The 27314-nt window shown below is 41.7% G+C and overlaps 1 protein-coding gene across 1 annotated transcript in view; it reads left to right on the plus strand.

The window, feature by feature from the left end:
• The window catches only part of lig1 (ligase I, DNA, ATP-dependent), a 56430-nt gene that overhangs the window by 23439 nt on the left and 5677 nt on the right, over window positions 1–27314 (plus strand). The window contains exons 15-24 of the mRNA XM_020652026.3: window positions 409–508; window positions 745–830; window positions 1780–1895; window positions 6309–6404; window positions 12009–12119; window positions 15331–15402; window positions 17233–17377; window positions 18002–18084; window positions 19685–19837; window positions 24669–24722. Coding sequence (XP_020507682.2) covers window positions 409–508; window positions 745–830; window positions 1780–1895; window positions 6309–6404; window positions 12009–12119; window positions 15331–15402; window positions 17233–17377; window positions 18002–18084; window positions 19685–19837; window positions 24669–24722 — 1016 coding nt within the window. The remainder of the gene's footprint in view (window positions 1–408; window positions 509–744; window positions 831–1779; window positions 1896–6308; window positions 6405–12008; window positions 12120–15330; window positions 15403–17232; window positions 17378–18001; window positions 18085–19684; window positions 19838–24668; window positions 24723–27314) is intronic.

Here is a 27314-nt window from a genome sequence, read left to right on the forward strand (position 1 = left end):
CCAATGGCAGCTGGGATCGGCTCCAGAACCCCGCGACCTTAACGGGAAAAAGCGGTTTTAAAAAATGAATGGATGGATTTCCATTTGTGTACTTTTTAAAGGTTTGAGGGTTAAAGAAGAAGTCCCACAATCCTTTAGTGGATCAGATCCTGAATTTAGTCAGACTCTACATTCTCTTAACCACAGTGGGAGTGAAACTATATTTTCCAATTGAGTTTATCCAGTGTTGTAGAAAACACCGACTGTAGCTGTACACTAGTAACTGCATGCAGTAAGTCTTGTATATTCCTCTTCCTTTTGAAGTCCCTGAACTTTCATCCAACACCTGTTCTGTCATACAAATGTTCAAACACTTACATAGATCTGTTTGAAACTCGTTTTATTTTTTTTTACCTCCTTCCCTCGCAGATTTTCCTCCCGCTGTGATTGACGCTGGGAAGGGGATGAGCACCGAGAGCAGGCGGGCTTGGATCGAAGCGAAGAGTCTCATTCTCAAACAGACTTACTGGTAACTGAATCCTACCCCCCCCCCCCCCTACCCCCCCCTCCCTCCCTCGCCCTCTTCTCCCTTTGAATCACTTTGCTATCTCTCCTCGACACCACCACAATGCCTTATCCCCCTTAAGCCCTGTCCTTCATTCTCACTCACTCATTGTTCTCACTTTCATTTTGGATGGTATTGATTCTTTTATTTTGTTTTTCTTCCTCCCTCCCCCTCCCCACCCTCTGCACTCTCCCATCCAGCGAGATGCCCAATTACGACGTCCTCATCCCAGTTCTTCTGACAGAGGGCATAGACGAGCTGCCCAATCACTGCAAGCTCACTCCAGGTAAGCAGCCAATCAGGGGGGGGGCAGAGAGACTCTTAAGTTCCCAAACAGGGACTGGTGTGTGTTTATTGATCCGCTCGGTGGAGGTGAGTCAGTTATTTTAGTTGAGTCATTTATCAGAGAAGATAAAAGATACCACTAAACTAAGGATTAGCTCCCAATTACACTGTTGTCAAGCTATTTGTGATAAGGCGCCTTGGCACCAAGGTAGGAAATTAATACCAGCCACCATCTGAATGCTGCTAAATTGGGAAAGTAAATTGGCCCTTGTTGGTCAGTTAGACAAATCTAGCAGCCATTTTGGCAGCTAAACAATTGTTTTCTTTTTCACAGAGAGGGATGTTCTGTTCCGACATTTACAAAGAGCTGCTCTCTCTCCTCTTTCTTTTTTTTTTTTTTTTGGGATAGCACCAGCCAGTTTGGACGGAGAGTGACTGGCTCGATGCTCTTTAAGCTGCAATTAGAGCAGTTTGTTTGGTATATTTCATTATAACACTCCTCTGCTTCTTTTTTAAGCTTAACTTAGCAGCGAAGCCTAAGGGGGTTGTTAGTCAGAGGACTTTCATATTACGGCCAAATGAGACTACAAACAAACTAATTTCAACTGTGGGGTTTTGTCACAGAACACAGTTGTGGGTGTTGTGCTGATGTGTCATGTGGGAATTTGTCATTCAAAGTGATTTTACAGCTGCTGGGTATGTCGTCTTCATAGCGATCCAAGAAATCGTCTCACTTTGATAACCTCAAGGGCCACCGAGCAGCAGCCTCGCCCTCCTTCTGCTAGACAGCGGCAAATAAGGAATAAAAACTTTTCCCGACCTAACTCATAATTAGTCACTCAGCTGTTTAAAATTCATTAAAAAAAAAAAAAAAGACTTTGATGTGCTCGCTTTAGTTTCCTGATGTTTTTAAATTGATGACTTTCTTTCCACACTTCTCGCTCTCCTAGGAGTACCGCTGAGGCCCATGTTGGCTCACCCCACCAAGGGTGTCGGCGAGGTGATGAAGCGGTTTGACGAGGCAGCGTTCACCTGCGAGTACAAATACGACGGAGAGCGTGCACAGGTGTGTGTGTGTGTGTCTGTGTCTGTGTCTGTGTGTGTGTGTGTGTGTGTGTGTGTGTGTGTGTGTGTGTGTGAGAGACAAAGTGCAACTGTTTGTTTTTCTTGCATTTGGCACCGAACATATGCCTTCTGAATTTCATATGCAAATACCTTTGGGCTGTGTTCTTTCAGCGTGAGGTATTGCCATCTTGTGACTCCTGCTGCGTGCACACATGCATGGTTGTTTTAAAAAAAAAAAAAAAAAAAAAAATTGGTATACTGTGTGTATGTTTGTGCGCCTATTCTTTTAAGATAAACAGTGTTGCTGCTTCTGCCCTGGGCTTGTACGCAGAGGAAAGCTACTTCTGCCATTGTGGACCAGAGAGAAGTAAAAAGGAGGAGGGGTGGTGAGAGAGGTGAGGAGAGAGAGAGAGAGAGAGAGAGAGGAACGAGAAACATAAAAGGGAGAGGGAGACAAACTTGAAGACAGACAACGGGAGACGGCAGAGAGGCTGGGGAAATTTTGTTAGAGAGAGAGAGAGACACAGCGAGACTGTAATGTAAACCCCTCCAGCTGTATTGTTAATTTTGGACAGTCATGCCAATAAAGTGCCTTTGAACTGAGTTGAATTGAGAAGAAGTGAGATGAGCTGAAAGAGAGAAACAGAGAGAGCCCCATGACGTCCTCCTCTTCCCTCCCTCTCTCGCTCTCTCCCTCTCTCTCTCTCTCTCTCTGTCTCTCTCTCGCTCTCTCTCTCTCTCTTTCTGTCTCTCTCTCTCGCTCTCTCTCTCTCTCTCTCTCTCTCTCTGTGGTGTCACTGCAGTGGACATTACCTCTAACAGCCAGCAGGGGGACTCTTGATACACCACTTAGTTAAAGACTCCTTCTGTGTGTGTGTGTGCGTGTGTGTGTGTGTGTGTGTGTGTGTGTTTGTTTGTACCTGGGAGGGTGTGTCAAATATTGTGAATAGCCAAGAACGTGTGTAACTGCATGTGTGGCATTCGATGAATCCAAACAACTGCAGATGTATTCCTCGGGTTGTGTGTCTCCTCTCGTCAGTCAAGTTTCTTTCTATTTCATGAGTTTATGGCAGCTCTGATTTATCAGTGGGACAATACAAATACACCGCAAAAATTATATTAGTAATTAGTAACAGCAGGAACACGATAACTTAAACTGTGCAAAATACATTTCAATAGAGTACATATTTAGCTTTCCATTTAGATGATTTGCTTCAGGCAGCATTTACAAAAGATCAAGAAGAGACAATAACAAACATGGAGATGATTAATCATAATCATAACTTGGTCTTCACTTTTTTTATTGCACCTTTATAAACAAGTATTCTAGGTTCAATATGTATCACTTCAAGATGCTGATAATTATTTTAATTTTACTTGATGAGTAAGCCACAGCTGAAAATATCCAGGAGCAATATCAATTTTATATATTGATCACTTCTCATTACAGGTAGGCTCTATGTGCTTTACATTGATTATAAAAACAGTCATGAATAAGATTCACAAATCAAATCAGTAAAACATGCTCCCAGGAAACACATCAGATACACCACATAGCTATCAAACGACCAATAAGCATGAAGAAGATCAAATACAAACCCCAAACACACACACGGTAACGATCTGTAAAGTAAACATACCTGGCAAGTTGACGCCGTAAAGCTTCGACCCTGAGTTGGGATTTGGAAAAACTCCTTAAAAGGTCAAACCTGAGGCAGAAAAGAGAGGAAGGATCCGTCCTCCGAGACGGGACAAGCAGCAGACGTAATCTTAAACACATAGCTGCATTTTGAATTTCCGGACTAATCGAGCCATGTCAAGCTTTGCTCCCACATCCATCAGGCTCATGAACAAATGATCTATTTCTTATTTATTTAAGACCACTCATTTAACCGCTTATAACAATTATTATTACCTATTTATCATGCTTTTAATAGAGCCACTTGTATGTGTGTGTTTCTGCTGTTGTTTTTGTGTCTAGCTGTATGCGCACTGATGTTCTTTTACACAAATGAAGTTCCTAACGGATAAATAAAGTTATTTGAATTGAATAAACAGAAATAATTACCGTAAAATCTGGTGTATAAGATGCACTTTTAATACCTATTTTTTTACGGTAATACTGAGAGATAACTTTCTATACACACCTACACATGTTTATACACAGGTAAGTGTATACAACCATGGACATGGAAAAGATGTCAGATTGCACATTTGTTCAGGAGGCAGATCCTTACCTATCCTTTACAAACATATCTTAGCAATATATTATGTTACCCATTAAAGAACAAGGCACTGTGCACAACATAGCAAAGCAACACGTACACAATTGTGTTCAGCAAAGTCTACAACGTGCAGTTTGTGTGCAGCTGCGTCGCTCTTTTAGTTCCATTTGTTTTCACTTTGCTCTCCTACTAGCTACAGTACGGTAGTCGAGCTCTCAGCCTGCAGTCTTTTGCAGCGTACTGTACTGACACTGACCTCTGGATATGATGTCAAGGCTCACTTCTTAACATGACTATTGTTAGGTTAACACATAATAACTGCTGCGCCGGGTGTAAGATGGAAAATGTTTCCTAATGCGTGCTGCCATCATTCATCTCTCACCTGTCAAGATGTTTCTCTTTTGTTGGATGAAAAATGATCTCTCTCTCTCTCTCTCTGTGATTTCACCTCCTCCTCACTGTGAAGTGAGATAAGAATTTGCACCTAAAATTCTGTCAAACCTTTCTTTAATAATTGGCCTCAGAATGTCTCAACCAGAAAGATGCAGGGAATAAATAACAAAACCTACATACACCGAAAACCTTCAATAAAAATGACAACCTGAAATCACAGTAATCCTGATGAGCACAGTCAGAACTAATTTTTTTAAATGATTGACATGCATGGGTCATGTTCAGAAATTAACTTTACACATTTCAAACATTGCAGATTCTTAAAGTCACATTTTAAATCACAAACTACTTATGGAATTACTTCAAGTTACTAAAGAGTGTCCTGCAGATGGACTCTGGTTTAAACATCCCAAAATAATCCCTGTTCCACTTTACTGTGAATACATGAGTATAGAGAGTATACCCAAACGTAGGGATGTAATGATTAATCATAAAATCGTGATAAATCAATTCAAAGGTGTCAAGAGTCACACCGGTACTCTGAAAAAATAATTGCAGTAATATGGTGAGTGTCAGCAGCTGCAGAGCAAGATTTAGAAATCGAGGATGCATCACCGTCTTTTAAATCGGAGGTGTGGACGCATTTTGGCTTCCCCAAGACAGAAAATAAAAGAGGAGAGAAAATACCAGACGAGACAAAAACTGTGTGCAAGAAGACAGGGAACTACACAAATAACACAACCAACATGATGCAGCATTTAATCCACACCACAATGAGAAGCTCCGATCACCTCCCCTTGTGTAGAGAAAAAAAATCATGAAAAGGCCCAAACCACACTGACAAGCGGGTTCGCAGCGCCTAAAGGAATCTTCACTCGTCATTCGTCTACAGTCTCTTGGATCGTATCGGGAGTTGAGTGAATCGTTACATCCCTACCCAAAAGCTAATGAGGAAATGTTTATGTGCAAATATTCAGTTTATAATGTTTGTGAATCCAGACTCACTTACTTCTTTCTGTTTCTTTCTGAAAGTGGATCCCCTACAATCAAGTGACCGTTAATCGTTTCCAGAGATATAACGATTCACTCAACTCACGATACAATTCATTTTACAAAATGAGACTGAATACAAATTATGAGATGACTGAAGAAGATTCCTTTAATTTTTTCATGAAAACACCAACGCACCTCGTAATGTCTTTGCAGACCTGCTCGCCCAACGGAGTGCAAGGTTTTGCCTCCGAAGCTGCCATGGTAACGCCAACTTGTTACAACCAACCGCCTCTGCTCTACAGCTGCTGCACTCACGATGTTACTGCCATTCATTTTTCAGAGTAACGATGTGAACCTTGACACATTTAAATCGATTGTTAACTGCCTCATGATTAATCTTTACATCCTTAATCGTTACATCTTCACTTTAATTCAAAAAACTGTATTTACTGTCCTCACTATTTACCCATGTATACCTCATGCACATTGTGAAAATGTCGAGCTTTGATTGGTTTGGTAGTCTGCCTTGTCTCTTGGCAGAGTCACAGTCTGACACCGTGACCATCTCATGACTTCACGTCTGATGTTTAGTGTGCTGGCAGTGATTTACATCTTATTTGTCCCATGGGGCCGTTGGCAGCTCCTCTTTCTTCACTTCATGCATTAATCACAAAAAAACCATCATCTATCAGAATCCTAAAGTCGAAGCTTTCACATGAACATTGACCGCTTTTTCTGATGTTTTATTTATTGTTATTGTGTTTGTTTTGTTTTCTTTCTTTCCCCCCCCCCCCTCCCTTCAGATTCACATCCTGGAGAGTGGTGAGGTTCGAATATTCAGCCGCAACCAGGAAGACAACACCAGCAAATACCCCGATATCATCGCCCGCATCCCCAAGGTAAAACACTTGAACACACAGAGCGCTGCAGCTCGGTCCCTTGGGGGGGGGGGGGGGGGGGGGGGGGGGAGTCAGTGTGAGCTGTGATTGTCAAAGGAGAGCGGATAACAAATGCACATGTTTATCCCGCTCACCCTGTCTTTCATTTTGATCGTTTCTCTCAACCTGTCTGTCATATGTGTGGTTTCCATACGTCTACTCCTCCTCCATGCCTCGGTGTCTGTTTGAAACCCATCTTCAAAGTGTATTGGATCCTTTTCTTTTACCTCTTTTCATCAGGGGCGTTACTTTTCTTTTCTGCTTTTTGAGAGGTGTCTCTTGTGGACACTCTTAACCAGCTCGTCGAAAAAACTTCATCCCTCTAAATGATGTTAAAATCACCTGACATTTAAAGCAGCTGTGGGTTGGCTCGCCAAATTAAGTGAGGTTTCTGCTTTCATGGGGAGAGAGAGAAAGTGATCGCTGCTACCTGAAGGCTCGGCCGTTGCCCCAGGGTGATCTGAGCACGCTCACAACCTCTGCTCCTGCTGAGTGTTTTTCAGCCAAAGTAAGGATCTGAAACAAAGCCTCCACTCCCTCCGATCTCATCCAGCCTCTCTTTGAGTCGAGCACACGGGTGTTATTGAAATGTCAATACTAAAAGACAGTCCCACCTGGTGTGCACTAATCAGGGTGAGTCACCATCACACTCACTCAGAAAACTTCAATACATTCAGAACTCCGCAGCCCGTCTCCTCACACACTCCCGCACCAGAGACCACATCACCCCCGTCCTTCATGACCTCCACTGGCTCCCCATCCCCCAGCGTATCAACTTCAAGCTCCTCATCATCACCTTCAAAGCTCTTCACAACCTGGCTCCCCCCCCTACCTGTCTCACCTCCTCCACCGACACACTCCCACCCGCACTCTCAGGTCTGCAGATGCAAACCTCCTGTCCCCGCCCCCTGCAGGACAAACCTTCGGTCCTGGGGGGACAGAGCTTTCTCTGTTGCTGCTCCCACCCTCTGGAACTCACTCCCAAAAAAACATTAGAGACTCCCCCACACTCACCTCCTTCAAGAAATCCCTCAAAGCTCACCTCTTCAACATGGCCTACAACCACTAACTCCCCCCCTCCCCCTACATTACTTCTTCATTATACTGTCCTCGTTGTTTTTGTTTTGTTTTTATGGTTTTATATTTTGTCAAAGCGTCTTTGGGTTCCTAGAAATGCTCTTTAAAAAAACAATATTTTATTATTATTATTATTATTATTATTGAATCTGAAGAATTAGAAAAGGCAGAATTTTACTGACAAGTCTTTGTGCTTCATCAGCTGAGCTTTTAAAAGCATTAGGTTCAAATCTCCTGTGTTACACACTTGTTATATTATATTCTACTTCAAAATGAGTTTTATTTCTCTAAACGAAATCAGGAAGACGTCTGCACTCCAGTGGTTTCGAGAGATGAAGAATCATCTCATGTCTCGATTATTTAGGGGGATTTTTTTTCCCCCAAAATGTCGCTTAAAAAAAAAAGAGTCACAACATAATGAGGTGATTGGTAAAACATTGAAACCCTATATTTAAATAAGAAAAGCACAAAGACAACATGTCACATAGATATACAAACATGTTGAAAGTGAGAAATGTAGGTGTTTTTCTAAGATGATATTCCCGTTAAGTGAGTGATGCTAGCAACACATTTTATAAACAGTGTGGACACAGGGTCTCGTCCCCCTCTCTTTAACATCTTCTCTTCTTTTATCAACACTTTTTAAGTGTTTTTGGCAAACAAAAAGCTTTTTTTGTATTCATCATACATCCTTCTAACTTTCTGAAATGGGTCTGCTTTCAGACATTTGATGATTTCCATCAGTCTGCATATACTGTGTTCAGGATATTACAGGTTCAGGATTTTAACGAGTGTTTACAGAATTAAAAATCTAAGTGGAGCAGTTTGGATGGTTTGTTGTATCAATGTTTTTATAAACGATCACTGATGAGGCTTTAACTGGAAGTGTATTTCCTTGTTCATCAAACTTGACAAAGATGAGCCGCAGAGAATAAAGAGTGCAGGGAGTCACTGATTCTGCAAACGTCAACGTTTCCTTTTTAACCTTTAAAGCTTTCCACTGTTAGCCGCCTCGAGGTTGAAGACGAGTTCAAAGAAAAAATGTTTCTTCTTCTAGGTATTCGGGGTTGGGGGCTTCTGTTGTTTGTTGTGCTCTGACTTTGTCTATCGTTCCCCAAAATGAGTTCTGTCATACTGAATTATTTCATCCATCTTTAGAAGTGTACACATCTTAAATTAGGGGTTAAGACACGTTATTACCTAAGTTTGAAACAATGTAGAAAATAACTTTATAATTCATCCTGCAGTATTTGAAGCCAAACATGATCACTAACTTAGGTTACCTGTAGGTGTATTTGGTTTACTGTGAGTCAGTCAGCCACCTTTTACCCACACAATCAACAGCACAAGACCAGAAAGTGCCGTGAAAGATCAACAAACCACAGCGGCACATTACCGATGTTGTGTAAGCAAACATCTGCAGAGATCCAGCCATCAAAGATGTGTAGTTGATGGCGTCATGTACGGCATGTTTTTAGTGTTTCAACAGTCGTAACATAATAATCGCACGATGTCAGCACAAAGGTTTTCAAAAATGTTGATACTTTTCCATACCACGTGTTTTAAAACAATGAAATCTGTTACTTCATTGATCAGTGGTATTGAGTGTTGAAGCTTTAAACAAAACCTCCAGAATCTTGTTCATGTTTTTAACAAAATGTGCCGCAAGAAAAGAGAGAGCTCTGTCTTACTTGTACAAATGTGTTCAACATATTAGCACAATTGAGACAGTTTGTAGGAGTTTGCAATTTTGGTATTCAAAAATTAGAAATTTCCCAACATTAGGCGCTTCAGATTTCTATTTTTGTTGCTGTGGTATCACTACACGGGTATCACTATTGTGTGATTTTTTATTATCATGTCAAAGTTTGAAATTTTGGCATCATGACGGCCTTAATCAGGAAACATTTGACCACTTCTCGCCTCTCTTTGAGCTCCACTTCACTGAATAAATTATAACTAACAGAACTGAACTGGTGCTCTGCAAACATTTCCTGAACAGTGAAGCTAGTGTATGGTATTGTTAGGAGGATTTGTGAAAGAAGAAACAGCCACAGAGAGAGAGAGAGCAGAGATGCTCATTCTGCACTTTCCTCAAAGCAGCCCACCTCCAACAAATTAAAAGGAAAGTGCTCCTTTCACCAGCTCACTGTTTTGTGGGAAACCTTGAATGTGCAGAGCTTGAATGGTTTTGGTTGCTCACAGTGCAGCACCCCCCCCCCCCCCCCCCCCTCCTTTTCTCAACCTCTCTGCATTAGGTCATTTTAGCATGACTCTGCCTGCCCCTCGTTGAGTTTTTCTCCACTGCTCTTTCTTTAATCATATCTCATTTCTCACCTTTTTAAAAAAAAAAAAAAGACGACAAGTCTCTTTTGTCTCTCCCTCTCTCTCCGTCCACCTGTCGCCGTCTCGTGTCCCTCCCTCTAATCACCTCTTCCTCCTTTCCTCTTCATTACTTCTTGATGAAACCTGCTCGGTCCCTGGCTACTCGCGCGCTCTCCTTCTCACCTCTCCTCTCGCCCTTGTCTTGTTCACTCTTGTCTCTCTTATCTTTTTTTCAGCCCTTTGATTCGGCCTGTCTGCCTGTTTTTTTTTTTACCTTCTCTCTCTGCCTCTTTTAAACCCTTCCCCTCTCACCGCTCCTCTGTTTCTCTCTACACTCCTTAAATATTCTCTCTATCCCCACCTCATTGCCTGTCCGTTCTCCTCACCGCTGTCTCCTCTCTGCTTTTCTTTCTTTCTTCTTGCTTCCAGTTCCACCTTATCCGGCGCTCCCTTCTCACCGTTTGTCTTTTCACACTCTCGTTCAACACACCTCCCTCCCTTTTTAAAAACCTTCCTTTCACATTGTTTTTTAACTCTCTCTCTCTCTCTCTTGCTTCACTAGATTCTCTCTCCACACTCCTAAACCTGTATTTCTTGTTATTTTCTGCTCTCTCCTTCGCGGTCTCTCACCTCTTTCTCTCAGCATCATCTCACCCTCACAGTCGGGTCTCGTGTTGTGAAAACAATTAAACGAAGAGGAAAAGTTTCTGCCTCATTCACAGACACTCCACGGGAAAGAAACCCCTTCTCTGAAGTAATGGCATCATTTAATTTGAGCTTTAAACTGTTTTCATACTGGACTCTTAAATTATGGCGTTTAATTGGCCGTGATTGGTCCTCTGTCGCTCATTTAAACTAAGCTTTCATGGAGGAAATTGATTGAATGTGGCAGAGAGTTGTTTAGCATCAATATGGGTATTTTTTTTCTCTGACATTATGTTTTCATGAACACAATAAACGAACAAAGCCAGAGTGAATCTTCACGCCAACACAGGTCTTGGCACCGAGGAGATGGTCTGATTAGATTTTCCAGCACCTTGCTGCATTATTTTACATAATAATGAAGGAAAAACTCATTTTCCCACAGATACCGCGGGTCCTCATCGCTTCTAATAACGAAATTAGTATTAAAATATTAACTCATTAATATTAATGCAGACGAATCAATTGTTAATTAATGTATTACTTAGTTTGATGACCTTTAATAGTTTAACTGTTTGTTTGGTGTACTCGACTGGCTGGAAACAACCTGTTACCTCTAATGTGTCTCGTCATCTTCACTGCTTCCCCTCTGATCACCTTTCAAGATGTCGCCCGCTGATCCGCTCTCGTTCTGCTCCATGTTGTCAATTCAAAGCATCCTCGTGGCCCCCCGAATCGACCAATGCGCGAGAGATTAACATCCCTAAGCTGCACGCAGAGGCTTTGGTGACTCAGATAATTAACAGATGCTCTCTCTGATCTTGAGAAAATAAAGCAGCAGACATCGTCAATATAATCTGCTCATAGATGTTTTATCCCCGGCTTAAATGCTATCAGTGTGGGTTTTTGTTTTTTTTCATGTTATTTGTCAGCTGCCAAAGCCTTTTTTAGTTAATGCTGAAATGGTAATAAAAGAAAAGACACAAAAACTGCAAAAAAAATAAAATAAACGTCTCTTGTGCAGCATTTGGCTTTTGGCACAACGTGGGCATCGGACCAAACGAGGAGGCGTGTTGAACACTTTGGTCACCGGTTGAGATGAAGATGCAGCGGCAGAAGCAGAGATGGCTACACAACAAAAGCAGAAATAAATGTAGTGTGGAGGGGAAAAAAGAAATGTTAATGTGTTGACTTCCTCAACCTTTGGCAACAAATGGAGGGCATCTTCAGGGTCCTGAAACAGCCGGAGCATGTCTTCAGTTTGATTGCCTGTGTCCATGCCTTTTTAAATGCTCCAAGCTGAGTGTTGTACTGAGGTTAAATCTCCAAAGTTTTTAAAATTCTTTTTTTATTTTCACAATAAAACTTCCACTCAATCCTCTGAGAGCAGACATGGCCGACAAATAACATCCTCTGGCTTCTTAATAATAAAAAAAAGCCTTTCTCATCTCTCCACTAAATATAACCTCTTTTATTAATTTCTAATTATCTTTTTTTTTCTTCTGTCTAATTCTTTAAAAGGTGAAGAAGGACTCTGTGGTATCCTGCGTTCTGGACTCGGAGGCGGTGGCCTGGGATCGTGAAAAGAAGCAGATCCAGCCCTTCCAGGTCCTCACCACGCGCAAGAGAAAGGTATGAATGGGAAAGGGACGAGATGGATGGATGAATAGCTGGAGGGGTGTTAAAGAGGTAGAAAGTGGGCGATGATGCAGAAGTGAAAAAGGTTGAAGGGAGGAAAACAAGACAGAGATAAAAAGCAGGAGAGGTAGATAATGGAGGGAAATGATCCGGCGGATGCAGGGAGATGGACGGCCAAGAAGCAGACGGAGAGAAAAGGGGAGATTGATAAGTAGGAGACAGAGGAGTCAAATGAATCGAGGAGGAGGGGGGGGAGAGAAGTGTGAGATTGCAAATGTCAGCGAGGTGTTTTTCCAGTTTTGATCAAAATAACGACCTCTTTCCACACCGCCAATCACATTGGAATAAAATTTGTCTCTTTGTATCGCATGATGACGTCTTAGTAAATTAGGAGAGAAGAGACGAGGGTTCAGACATTTAGATCATGATGAGGAAAATGGCTGAAAATGATCATCCTGATAGTGTTTTTTTTTTGCACGATACTCGCGGCCGCCACTGTGAATTCATGATTATTTGTAATGACGGTTTGGTGCACAAACTTGATTGTGAGGCCCCTTTAGGCGTTTTTGTAGCATCATCTTCTCTGTTTCTGCCTCCATGAGCGTTCTAGCCAAAATGAAAAATGTCGATGAGGAGATGAAACCTGATATGAGCTAATTAAACATCATTAATGAGCGGAGGGGGGGGTAATGAGGGGAATGGAAAGGAGAGAAGGGATGAATCAGGAAACAAACATTTCACTTTGTGTTTCTGAGCACATCCCTTTACTAGTGTTCCCTCAATGAAGAGCGTTAAGAGCAAGCAGCAGCAGCTCCTCATACATCCAGATAAAGTCTAATGGGAAGAAACTGAATAATTACTGCTACTTTCTTAATCCCCTTCCAGGACATTCAATTTTTAAATAACATAACCTTATTATAACGTATCTGTTGACTGAGTGGAGCGGTTTAAAAGTGAGAGAGTAAAGGAGGTATTACCAAATATGGTCGGGACGTCTTCACAAATCCTTTAAGTGTTTTTTAGTCGGGCTCTGAGCGCTGACTTGTGAATAGTGATGTGATCAAGGTCCCAAATCAGATCATTCACTTTTATTAATCTCATTACTGGTAATAGTGTGCTATTTTGTCCCTTCAGTCGCACCGTAGGTAAGTCACATCAGCGTCACAGGGATGGAAAAGAACCACCCTGCTGTGCCTTTGAACGTCTCATTTCACTGTAAAAGAAAGTGTCAGAGCTCAGCTGACGATTCAAAGTAAAAGTCACCATGTGACATAATTACTGTTTCTTTGAGCTGTCTGACTTTACTCATCAATCCGTAACCAGTTCCTCTTTAGTTAATAACGTAACCTTCCATCTACAGGAAGTTCCTTATTTTATTTCAAAATAAAAGCCGGTTTGTATCCACACATGACTAAAAGTACCCTTATCTTAAGAACACATTTTCAAAATAAAAGCACAACATTAGTTTTGAAATGCAAAATAATGGAATTTCCAACATACCACTGAAAATGTGATTAATTTTTATTAACTATTGAAATTCAGAGATCAATTTGGATGTCCTTCAGACCCCTAAAGAAAAACCTTTGCGGTCAGGATCACAATTCAAGACTTTTCAAATTGTTGATAAACATCTTTGAGTTTTTTTAAGGCTAAATTTGCAGAAGTTTAAATGTAAGCCTAATTTTAGGATTCAGTTTTATGAAATGGATTGAAAACTGGATGTGAATGTTTTCCAACCACATCTCTAGTCCTAATTTACAGCACAATGTTGCAGCATCTTCCTGCTTGCATAGTGAATTGATTTGATTCAAACACTCTACTGATATACAAATCACTGAAGTTTATACTGGCCAGTGCACTCCTGTGAAAAAAAGTGGAAGTTTACGTTCTCTGTGACTCGCCGAGTGAATCCTCGAGGCGAAGAAATGCGCTCGACAAGTTTCTCTTCCTTGAAAACATTTGCAAAAATGAGTTTGAGTTTGTTTTGAACGTGCATACATGCATATTCACTTGCTAGTTGTCTTCATCCTCTCTGACGTTGGTGGATTAATCCTGTGTTTGTTTTTGTTTCTTTACCACCAAGTTTTAGAGTTGAGGTAAAGTTTAGAACCAGGGCTGTGAATCCCACACTTCTGGTAACTATCGGCCCAACATCATGAAAAAATTAACTTGTTTTGACTCTTTTTTTAAAACTAGTAGCAAGGAACAATGAACTTCATGTACAAACTAAATGGCAGAGTCAGGAAATCACTTTCTGAATTTTGAATCAGGGCCACGTTTGTTGAGTGAACGGACGGTCTGAAGACGGGCGGGAGGGAGGGAACAGAAGTTTGAGTTAGAAGGCCGTGTAGAGCGTGGCGTCCTCCACCGAGGTCAAAAGTCTAGACTGCCACTATATGCAAATCTACAAGAGCAGCCGCTATGCATGTGTAGATTGACTCCCAGGCTATGGGAACATTTGACAATGTGGTTCGGACTTGCTAAATGGTCATCAGGTCGATTGAGCATTTTAATGCACTTTGACATTTGAAATATTCAACATTTAAAGATATAAAACTTGCTCATAAATATCAAATGCTTTGATTAAAACAACATCATGAACATGGCAGCTTGTTAAAACAGTTGTTATAAAAAAAGACATTTACTTATTTGTGATTTGGAGAGAAATCTGAAAACACCGGTCTTACTAATTGGTCGATGTTATTGCCTGATTACGAGTCGGAGCTGGTCAAAAAAAATGTCAACGGTCTCCATCCTGCACCGAGCTAAACCCCTTCTCTAATAATGGGCCAGTACTATCTCCCAAATCCTCGTGCCAAACACAACACGGCGCTGAAAACATCACCTCCTTGGCAGAGTTAATAAGTTGGATGAGGTGCAAAGAACAAATCTAAAAAAAGGAAGGAGAAGGAGAGGGGGTAGAAGTGGGCTGAGGAGCAGGAGGTGTGGAGCAGGAAGAGAGAGGGATGAGGACAACAAGGAGGTGTTATGTTGTTAAGAGGTGGAGGTGAAACTGAAAGGCGGGTTTATTAACGGCAACAAGATGAGCGGGAGAGGAATCAAAGAGCTCTTTGTAACAAGTCCCAAGGTTGGGTGTAGCGATTTGTGAATAAGATGCGTCTATTTGCATATTTTTGTCAAGGGAGAAATATTAAAAGTGTGTGTGTATTTCTGTGTTTGTGTGTGTGTTGATGTTTCCCTGCAGGACGTGGATGCCTCAGAGATCAAAGTCCAAGTGTGCGTGTACGCCTTCGACCTCCTCTATCTCAACGGCGAGGTAAGGCCCGATGCTGATGATGAGCAAAAAATATTACCCAGGGATCTCTGTCAGCGCTCCTGTTGTCATTTAAAATTGCCTCATACGTTTGTGTGTGTGTGTGTGTGTGAGTGAGTGTGTTTATTGTTTGCGAGTGCGCTCGTTGCACCTCTGAGATGCAGACAACGTCCCTGAATGCCAATGATGGTGCTACTGGAGGCCGTAACTAGATAATGATTGTAATGCTCATTGTAATTCCAGCCGAGTGTGTCTGAGTGTGTGTGTGTTTATCTGAGACTGTCTGAGTATGGAGGTAGGAAAAAGAGAGGTTTGTGGGCTTTTTAAGGTGTGTGTGTGTGTGTGTTTGCGTGGGTGTGTGTGTGTGCGTGTGCGTGGGTGTGTGTTTCCATCCCTATATTGCAGTTTTTTTTAGCTAATTTCCTTAAAAGTCAGCCAAACAAAATGCAAATGAGCGACTATTTCTATCAGCCAATGGAATGCCAGTTTTCCCAGGTGGACGTAAACAAAATAACAGAATTAAAAAAAGGAGTTGCAGCGACTCTTAAGATGTGCCGTTTTGTTGCGGCTTCACACCTAATATGGCATTTATGTAAATGTTATGAATTAATTTGTCTCTGTACACACACAGTTTATGTCTTTTTTGGTGGGGGGGGGAGGGGAGCTGTTTCCTTTCTTTACTCTCTTTATTTATTTTAAATTATTCCTCTTGGCTATAAACCTGGCTGTCCAATTCCCTCTTCACTGCAGTCGCTGCTATCTCTATTGTTGGCCTGCGGAGGGTTCGTCATGTTTTCCCCCTGAAGACCAGCACAAACCAAACAAGGTCACATGTCCTTGGTGCTATTTTAGGGTTTTAAAGGAAGAGGAGTGAGGACTCTACATTGAAACACAATCTAAAAAGTTAATTTTTTAAAGCATTTAACGTATTTTAAATCAACAATATGTAACTTTTTCAACTTAAAAATAGTCGTTTCAAGTTTTTCTGAAAGTACAACAACATTCAGCAGTGAGAATAGAAACCTCTCTCAGGTGTCTTTGGGTGAAAACGGGGGACCAACCACTGTGTGTAGATTTGAACGTGGGAGGAAATAGAACTGAAGGGAAGCAAGGTGATTGAATTAATGTCGATTGTGAACAAACACTTAATAGGTTGGATATAAAGCACATTAACTTCAACAGATGTTTGATCTCCAATCCACTGCCACAGGTATACCCTGGGAACACTGTGCAGAAGTTTGCTCTTAAAATATCTTCGAGACTCATTTGAGGTATTTAAAAGAGTTTGTGATCAATTTGGAGCACAAATTTAAAATCCTCTGAAACCCACAGTAGGTAGGTGGCTGTAAACTGGCTCATTGTGCAACTAAGGGTTGTCTGTTTTTTTTCCTGCTGGTACAGTATGAGACTGTACTTGTGTGCGTGGGTGTTTGTATGTGTGTTCAAAGCTGTCGTGCCTGTGTATCAGTGAGAATACTGTGTGTGTGTGTGTGTGTGTGTTCTGTGTGTGTGTGGGTAGCTATTTAAGATGGCATTTCATCCAAGGCTCCAAGCTATGAAGAGGAAATGGATGTAAGGACAAATAGTTTTGCGATATGTGATTACATGTCTTTTTCTCTGTGTGTGTGTGTGTGTGTGTGTGTGTGTGTGTGTGTGTGTGTGTGTGTGTGTGTGTGTGTGTGTGTGTGTGTGTGTGTGTGTGTGTGTGTGTGTGTGTGTGTGTGTGTGTGTGTGTGTGTGTGTGTGTGTGTGTGTGTGTGTGTGTGTGTGTGTGTGTGTGTGTGTGTGTGTGTGTGTGTGTGTGTGTGTGTGTGTGTGTGTGTGTGTGTGTAGTCCTTGGTGCGACAGCCGTTGTGTCGGCGTCGGGAGTTACTGAGAGAAAGCTTCTCAGAAGTGGAGGGAGAGTTCGTGTTCGCCCGATACATCGACTCCGACAACACTGAGACCATCGCAGAGTTCCTGGAGCAGTCCGTTCGAGGTTTGTGTGTGTGTGTGTGTGTGTGTGTGTGTAGTTGAGTTTGTGTAAGACAAAGACATACTTTTCTTCTTCCCTACCTGCTGTCTCTTTCTGTGTGTTGAACTTTGCAGCGTGTGCACTAACAGCGTTCTTGCTTTCCTTCCTGCTGTCCCTGTGCGTCTTGAACCCTTTCTGTGTGTGGGTGTGCTGCGTGCGAGCTTGATTTAATTTGCGGCCTTGCCTGCTGCCTTCATGTGTAAATGGTGCGAGTCGTGTGTGTACTTGTTTCTTTGTCAGGCCTGTGTGTTAGATGTATTGTGGTGTAATTGCCTGAGTGTGTGTTTGTGTGTCCATGGGAGGTGGAACCTGGGAGATGTGTAATTGAGTTTTTCTTGTAATGTGAATTTGTGAGTGTATTAAACACAAAGATTATGTGTTTCCAGATGTGTGTGCCTGTGAGTGTGTGTGTGTGTGTGTGTGTGTGTCCTTGTCTACTACCCCTCTTTGTGTGTTTATGTGTGTGTGTTTGTCAGGAGGAGACAAAGGCCCTCTCTGAAAAATAATCTGCTCATATTCTTTCTGCACGACTGGAATCATGTTTTAATTTATTAATGTGTGTGTCTGTGTGTGTCTGTGTGTGTGTAGACTCCTGTGAAGGCCTCATGGTGAAGACTCTGGAGAAGGACGCCACCTATGAAATAGCCAAACGCTCTCACAACTGGCTCAAGGTGTGTGTTTGTGTGCGAGGAGATATCTTTCAGTACAGTCTTTCTCTCAGAGTTGTCGTCGTACACAAAGCACCGCAGAAGCAACAGTAATCCAGGATGTACACTTTTTACAAACGGAGTCTCAAAACGACCCTTTAGCGTTCGACAATCACACTGTTTCCACCAAGAGCCGAATTATCCAAAGAGGTCTCCCACTCACAAAAACAAACAGACCCCTGTGATTAAAGTAGAACACAGTGGAAAGCCCGTTCACATTAAGAATCCCTTCAGCGGGGCCTCTGGGGGATTACTGATGAGCTGCTGCTTCTGTTAGCTCAGCTCCCAGAAAGTAAAGAGCAGGTAATGTTTTAATGCCCGGCACACAGGTGAACTGTGACACTAATGAAGGAGGACATAAACGTTTTGATGTGGTGCTTTGATTGATAATCAGAATAGAAATGGGTTTATCTGGTCAAGCATGTTGACATGTACGAGGAGCTGGAGCTTAAAAACATAGATGTAGAATAAATATGTAGAACAGGAGCACTCTGACTGTCAAGGATCTTCAACAGAATGAGATTAAAAGAATAAAATGTTTTATAGAATAAAAATAAATGTAATGTACAAAAAACACATTAAGGGGCGCTGGTGGTGCAGTGGTTTGTGCGCGAGCCCCATGTGTAGAGGTTATAGTCCTCCAAGCGGGCAGCCCAGGTTCAAATCCAACCCGTTTCTTCTTTCCCGTATTTCATTCCCCACTCTCTCCCTGATTTCAGACTCTATCCACTGTCCTATCTCTCCATTAAAGGCACAAAAGGCACAAAACTCAATCTTAAAAATAAACAAACAAACAATAAAAGCCTCACATCGTATACAACACATCTGATTCAACTGATAAGGTTCGGGGTCGGTTACAGCCCTGCCTTTAAACATCAATCAAATCCGTTAACGAAGACGTTAACTTCTAAAGCAGTTAATCAGTTAGTTCTGTTCATAACTGAAGTAAACATAAAACATTTATAGTTATGATCAAAAGACAAAAGAAAAAACATCAGCTTTCTGAAATTTTCACTAGATTCCAGTTCTTGAGTGGGCGGGCGTGTTATTATACAACTGAAAACATCAGTTCTCCTGTGAAACAGAAACGTAAACGTCATCACACCAAACTATATGTTTAATGGTCTTTTTTATCTTCTCTTTGAGTAGAATATAAAACTAAAACAGTTTTTTTTAAAGAGAAACTGAAACCAGCTTAATAAACTGAGAATTAAATTAACAAAGAACTGAAGTGAAGCATAAAAAAAATGAGTTTGAAGGAGAAGTAGCAGATCTCTCTTCAGGCAACATTTTCCAAACAGCTCAGTTTCTTGATTTTCACCACCAAAAGGATTCAAAGTTTCTTGAGATCATAATATGAATGCGTTTAAAAACATTTATCGTATCCTCTTGCGTTTAAAGACTCATTACTCATCCAGGTTTGTAAATATTAAGATCAAATTTTCCCTTCTCTGAAAATAAAAAAGCATCACATTTAGTTGTATTTTACTCTGACATATTGTTCTGTCTGTATCATAAAGTCCAACATAACGCCTCTCTCTGATCGCTGTTGTCGTCCCGTCAGCTGAAGAAGGACTACCTGGAAGGCGTTGGCGACACGGTGGACCTGTGTGTGATCGGCGCTTACATGGGAAAAGGAAAGAGGACGGGCACCTACGGGGGCTTCCTGTTGGCCTGTTACGACGAGGAGAACGAGGAGTTCCAGTCCGTCTGCAAGGTGTGTGTGTGTGTGTGTGTTTCTCCAGTGACACTGCTTTGGATTGATTTCAATGAAAGCCAGTCGGATGAAACAACAGATACTTATTCATTCCTCCTGAAACGTTCAAAAAACTCAAACAAGGTTTTTCAAGTTGAGTTTTTGGAATAGCCGCGCTCATTTTGATTATATAATGTGCATACTTTAGTGTGGCTGTTTTTATTACAGATTGGCAATCACAAATGTCCTTACCATTTTTTAGTGCATTTTTAGTTCTGGCCAGGTAAAAAGGATCCCAAAAACAAAAAAACATTCCCAAGGATACAGCTTGAACATTTCACATCTTGGACATGCACGTGTATCGACATTTTCAAGCAGCAGCTGAATCCAAAAGTTCAAAATGTTAATCTATGTAATTTACTCTCTTGCCCTCTGGCAGTGTGTGCATGTAAACACACGACATACAGGACACAATATGTGTTCACAGTGAGGACAGTTTTTTATGAACCCAAGATGTCCCATATTATCCCAATGCGTTTTGTCTGGCAGCTTGTTTGTTTCTCTTTCCTTAAAATGCACGTCGTGTGTTTGTATTAAGGAGCTTCAGTTTAGAGAGTTAGAGGCTGCTTTCTGCTCACGTCTGTTTATAGAGTGTTTGCTGCAGGTTGTTTTTCTGTTTGTGTGAGTGTGTTTGTTAGATTTGAGGAGAGGACTGACAGTTAAAAAGCACACAAACAAACACACACACAAATGTAGGGCAGCCAAGCACACACACACACACTAAATACGAGTTGGAGGAGAATCTTTGTGTCTACAAATGTGTGTGGCAGCGTGTCTGGGTACATCTTAGGATAAGCAGTAAGCATGTATGGGAGAATGTGTGACCACTTGTGTGTGTGTGTTAGTGTGTGTGTTAGTGTGTGTGTGTGTGTGTGTGTGTGTGTGTGTTAGTGTGTGTGTGTGTGTGTGAGATGAGTAAGACTTCACAGCAGAGCATCAATTCTGTCTTGCAGAAGCTTTCTATATCCATTTTTTTCTGCCACTAACTTTTATGTCTCTATCCATGGAAAAGGGATTTAGTAAGCATCTAGCTCACACATTTCTACCTCCTCCTACCGCTTCACTTTCATGTACTTACACAAATTCACACCTGGGAGCTCTCTGCTACGACCACGGCGTTCTGCAGTCGACCACGGAGCAGCTCCACTGGAGCCGGCGGAGGTTAAAGCAACCCGTTAGATCGCTGTGTTAACTCATTCAGGCAGCGTTTCTGAATAAGGTGTCATCTGAGGAGGATGTTCTCACAATGCACATCACTTTCCCGAGATAAGTGAGGCGAGGACGCTTGTTGCACACATCAGGAGGAAACACCTGCTGTGTAGAACGTAGAATAAATGTCATGAAGAACTCTCCCATTTTTGAAATAATCTTTCTCAGCTTGTGTAGCTTCTAGATGTGGTGTTCAGGAGTCCTTGGATTTTCAGTTATTCTCAAAGAAGTTTATTTTTTTATTAAGTTATTTTTGACAAGGTCGCCGTGACCCGTTGAAACTAAACATCCAAATTCTTATTAAGTCCGTCCTCCACAGTTTCAGCTCAGATCGTGGACACATTGAGCCGGAGAATTAAAACATTTAAAGTGTCTTGGCTCGATTTTCTATCTGATCTCAGCGATGTGTGGAGAACTTGGCTGTTACACCTCGTGCTTTCCGAAACTTTTGTTGGTGCAGCAGCTCCTCCATGCAAAGAGAACTTCATTTATCATCAGAGGCCTTCAGTCTTCTCTAAAGAGACTGAATTAGTTCACTTCATAATAAATTAGTAGACTAAGGTTGTCAGCATTTCTGATACTTATATACTTTAAAACACATGATCTAAGATGATCATATTCAGCTCTTAGTTTGAAGTAAATCTGAAGTTTTTAAAGCTTCGGTACATTTTTAAAACTATTAGTCATATTTTTAACCATAAGCTGCTGCTGCAAGAGAGAGAGAGGACTGATGAACTGCACACATTTTTGTGCAGGTATTCCACTCTTGAAGTCCCTTTAACAAACCTGCATGTCATGTTCTTAGCGTGTATCTTGTTTCAGCAGCTCCCGTGTGCTACATTTCAACCTTTTATCTTGTTTTGTTTTTTTCTTCAAAGTCAGTCCAAAAAACAAAGGCAGCATCCCCCACTACAAAATGGTCTTGTTGTCCTTGACATGTTAAACTTCAGACAGCATCCGTTTGAGCTGAAAGCAGACTTTAACCCACATTTCCATTTCCCATATGTAATCTCAAACTATACGTCCGGCTCTGAAACGTCCTTGAGCCAGACACGAGTCCTCATCTAAATCCAGGAGCCGCACCGCTGCTGTGAAGTGCACTCACTCAGAAGCAGCGCACACAGACTCCCCTCAGAGAATAAGAGGAACACTAAATGAAAGCAGAAGGACAATTAGGTTAGAGTCTCTGCAGCAGCAGCAGCTTGTTCTCCGGACTCTCCACATTACTTTAATTGTTACCTGTAGTGTTCACTTTGTTTGGGTTTCACATTGTGGCTGAGACACCAGGAGTCATACATATTGCATGGACTGAATATTTAGTCGTTATTAGAACTGGCACAGTGTTGTATTAAAGCACTTTGGCTGAGCGAGAAGATAAAATTTCTGAATTAATCCCTCTCACTTGATCCAAACAAGACTTTATTTTATCTCTCTTGGCTTTTACTTTTTTTATGCTTCATTTTCTTCACACAACTTTTGGCTATTCTTCATGTTTGTAGCTCGGGGACATGAATAACTTTGAGCAGCTTTGCTTGTTTTCCAAGAAGAACAATCAAGATGCATAATAATAAAAAAAGATACTTCTCAATAAGAGTCCAAAACGAAGCATGCATGCCATCCACATAAATATAACAAAGTCTTAAAGGAAAAGTTTGCAGGTTATCGACCGTGTCTCTGCTCTATCTGAGTTTGGAATTGTGGTTAAAAACGCTTGACCTTGTTGCCGGTGTCTCTTGAGCGCTGCTGCGTAATTTGTTGTTCTTCTGGGACCAGCGTTATTCAACCAAGTTAGTGTGAAAAAAAACCTATGAATTAACCGGCCTGTTCCAGAAACGAGCTTCCAAACTACACTCAAACTGAGAAAAAAATGGTGTCCCAATATGTGATTACAGAGAAACTTATGAATGCGGATTCATTTTACAGCGTGCAAGTAAGTGTGTGGCTGAGAGGAAACACAGCAAAGCAAGGTTAACGTCACCCTAAACCTTAGAGCTTGTGCACACAGAGGTTCAGTCATTTGTTTTGAACTTCACAATCACATTTAAAATAGAACTACAGGAAGACTTTCATGCTAGAGATGCCGAAATCAATCTTCAAATTTACAATCTAGCTGATTCTGATACCGAGGTTTTGAGAACCTTCTAATAATTATTTTTGAAATCAGCTTTGAGATTTGATGTATTTAAATTGTTGTCAGTCAGTAGTCCCTCCCCTTTAACTGTAACAAGTCTTACAAACAACATATCTCTGATCATTTTTCTGATGGTGTAAGACTCACACGCGCCAACATTTTCCTCTCACATTTGACCATGAAAAAGAAAATCAGAGGTTGTGAAAGGCGACTTAATTAAAACCTCCTCTCTGAATCAGCAGTCAGGGTTAACTAGCTCGCCAGCTTTAAAATAATGCAGCAACAGATACACATCAGCTACTGACATCTGAGCATGCCACGTTATGTAGACATCAAAGAAAGGCTGATATCATCTGATTCTGATGTTTAATTGATACGTCGGTGCATTCTTAATTTATGAAGAATTTGCAGCCTTGCAAAACATTTTCAGACATTAAAGAAAAAGGTGTTTAATTCTAACAGAAGCCCTGTAGGGTCTGCATCTTCTTAAAAGCAGGTTGCTGACAGTGACATGAGATGACCTGTCGTGAAAAAACAAAAGACAAAACACATAAGTATGTAACGTTACTCTGCCCGACCTCTTCATGTTTTTAGCTCATAAATACACACACTTGGGCAGCCAGTAGCCTAGTGGTTAGTGTGCATGCCTCATGCATGGAGGTTGTAGTCCTCCAAGCGGGCGGCCTGGGTTCAAATCCGACCTGTGACTCCTTTCCCGTATCTCATTCCCCACTTTCTCTCGATCTCCTCGATTTCTGTCTCTATCCACTGTCCTGTCTCTAAATAAGACATAAAAAACCCAAAATATATACACTGGCTTGCATCAAGCTTCTGGAGGGGTCCGATTAGACATACCAAACAATTCTTTCCAGTTCCCTTCACAAAGCCAAGGCCCCCTCCAGTGTTTTGTTTTCTGTGGATGCTGTGAAATGGGTGTTTCATCTAAGGTCTCTCTTGTGTCAAAACACCCCACAGGTGTCCTGGTAGGGGGCTTGGCCTGGCCAGCCTGATAAAACTGGATCCATAAAGGTGTCACAGTGGAATGAAACGACTCTAAACCCCTTCTCGTGGTGTCAGGCAGCTTGAGAGACATAAAGCTTCCAGTGGACACCTCCTGAATCCGCCTTTGAAATATATCTGAGAGCAGGAAAATGCTTTATTTGCATGATATAGTCTTTTTTTTTCTTTCTCCCCCCCTTTCCCTTTCTGTGCATGTCAGCCCGCCAGGTGATTTTGCATCTCAGCGGGCTCAGGTCTTTTGAGAGGTGACATGACGCTTCAGGCGGAGCACGCAGACAAGCCGCACATCGTATAGAGGAGGATTTACTTGCTGTTTTGTGTTCGGCTGCTTGCTGCCAAATGTCTGCTGTCTCACCACCAGGGAATATGTGTATGTGTGTATCTGAGGATGTGTGTGTGTCAGTGTTTCTTATCTCCTTTCGTCTCTTCCAGATCGGGACAGGCTTCAAGGATGAAGATCTGGAGCAGCATTACAAGTTCTTAAAGGTAAAGTGCCATGTTGTGACTGTTTCTCTTTCTAACTCTACTCTTGTTTTCATACATTGGTGCCTCTGTTGTCTTTAAATCTGCTACAGGTGCCTGATTTTATAAACAGTTATTACACAGGTGTGTTTAATCCTTGATTCTGATTGGCCAATTATGCAAAGCAACGCTCTGCTGTCCCCTGATAGCACACCGTTGTTATGGAGACCAAATGAAGAACAGGCGGTTGCTAGGGACTCGGCTCTTATCACAGAAATCATATGAGTCCAGGTACCGAAGTCTGTTGATGAGTCATTGATCCGTTTACTGTGGAAAAAGATGAGCTGGTGGTGAAAAGGAGTCAAAACTGTACGATATGACAGAGAAATGTACAAAACTGAAGACGGCACATGAAGCGAACATATAAAGGAACATAGTTTGGGATGAAGTGAGTGTTCAAGTTTTAAAGAGGAAATGGAAACAGAATCAGACGGTGGTGAAACAGAAAACAATCCTTCAGGTGCTGCACTGCTGTGACTCAGTTGGAAGAGTCGGTCGCGGGTTCAATCCCCAGCTCCTGCAGCAACATGTCCGATGCGTCTTTGGGCAGGACACACCCCAAGTTGCTCCCGCTGCTTCGTCTGCAGCATGAGAAGGCGTATGAATGGGATTAGTTACTTCTGATGGTTTCACTGTAGCAACCTCGGCCAGCAGTGTGTGAACGTGTAGGTGTGACATGCGGTGTCAAAACACTTTGAGTCGTCAGAAAACTAGAAAAGCGCTTTAGAAGCTCAATTCCATTTACCACTGATTCATGTAGACCTTTTCGTCTTGTGTCACTTCATAATAAACAAAAATATTCAGTTTCTGTTGTGAGTGATAACAGCTAGCTTAGCTCATTTTTCAAAGGCCACAGAGTTAACCGCTGCTACGTACCCAGCTCTGACTTCAGATTCTACTGGGACGTCTGTTTAGCTGAAGAAATACATCATCTTTAAGACAATACAATCATGTCAAAATCAGAATATCTTTACTTTTACATCAATATTTTGGGCATAAATGACTGTTTTCTTACACAAGTCGCCATGTTATAAGCGGGATAATGTATATAGAGAAGAGGAACTCCTTCAGGGTGATCTGCAGAGATGCTGCTGGGAATACGGCTCTGATTAATGTTTGGACGTACACCTTTAAGCTTTAAGGTGCCAAATGTTAATTAGACTTACGTTACTCTGCTCTGCCTTTAGTTCATTATATTTATCATTTATATTTGTGTACATAACAGTCATGCTTTGCGTACATCACTGTAATCATCATCGTTAGTTAGCCTTGTGACAAGCAGGGAATTCCTCCCCTTTAACAGCCCACCCACTACTTCTCCTCTTCCTCATGTTTGGGCTGTAAAGAGCCAGGATGAGTGTGGTCCGGCTGTTTGGGGCCCTTTTCATTCCTCAAACAATCCCTCTCTTGTTAAATTCCTGATTTTCATACAACAGCGTCACAACCAGTGAGCAAACACACTCCTTAAAAACACAACTTAAAAGCTGCAGTTATTCTGTAATCAACGCCTCCAGGTAGCTTTTAAGTTGCCAAAATGAGAGAAGTCTCAGAAATGAGCTCATATATTAAAGCAAATGTGTTTTGTTTTTTTTTCCCCCCCAGGCTTGTCATCACAGTGTCGACTCTTCTAAACGTGTCTCAAATCCCCTCGAAGGAATTACAGAGCCGTCCGTAATTTGGCTTTAAAACAATCGGTTTTGTTTGCAAAGTGTGTGAATTTATTCTCATCTGGGAAAGTTTTGGGCAGAGATCATAAACGAGTTCTGTTTTTCTCTGCATTCAGAGTAACAGTGTGCAGGCGCACTCTGACGTCGGGATAATGAATGAATTTCTTTTTTTTCAATTTCCATTTGAAGAGGTTTTTCGTTCCGGAGCAGCAGAGCAGCGGCGTTTGAAGAAATTGACAACTGCTCTCTGAAAAAGGATAGCTGTTGTGAGAGTCACAATTTGTTTGAGAATTACCGGCTAAATATAGACCTGCTGCTACAGAAATAAGAGCCGAGAGGCTTCTTTAAATGCACTGATCTGAAAGTGACTAATTGTGGACTCGTATAAACTACACAAAGCTGCGGCAGCGTGGGACGCTTTGGACCTGAATAACCTTAAAAAAATGTTGTAAAGGTTATAGTTTAGACCAAGTGGGTACAAACTGCTGCACAGTGCAGTATCGCTGTGATTGAGAAGGCGATCTAACACTTTTTTTTTTCCTTCCTCCAGCCTGTACTGTAGCACTTTGTAATGAAGCCCTCCATCTGAAAGTGATGGATGGTGAATTAAGGCGAGCCTCTGGTGTGGCCGTGTTGCTTTGGCTGCAGTTGCTGCAGGCCGATGGGACTCGGGACACGGACACGATTGGCTCTTTTCTCACTGCTCTGTGTGGCGAGGGCCTGTTTGCTGTTGCGAGGGACACAGAGAATCCCTTTTGTTTTTCCTGCTCTAATGTGTTTTCTGATACGGAACTTCAGGATTTTGGCTACTTCTGTTTTTAAACCAATGCTCCTTTTTCACAATCTCTTGTGTGCAACTGGGAGTGCTCTTCAGTGTGCCCGATTTAAA

Source organism: Labrus bergylta, chromosome 4, assembly GCF_963930695.1.
Source record: "Labrus bergylta chromosome 4, fLabBer1.1, whole genome shotgun sequence".
Classification (NCBI taxonomy): domain Eukaryota; kingdom Metazoa; phylum Chordata; class Actinopteri; order Labriformes; family Labridae; genus Labrus; species Labrus bergylta.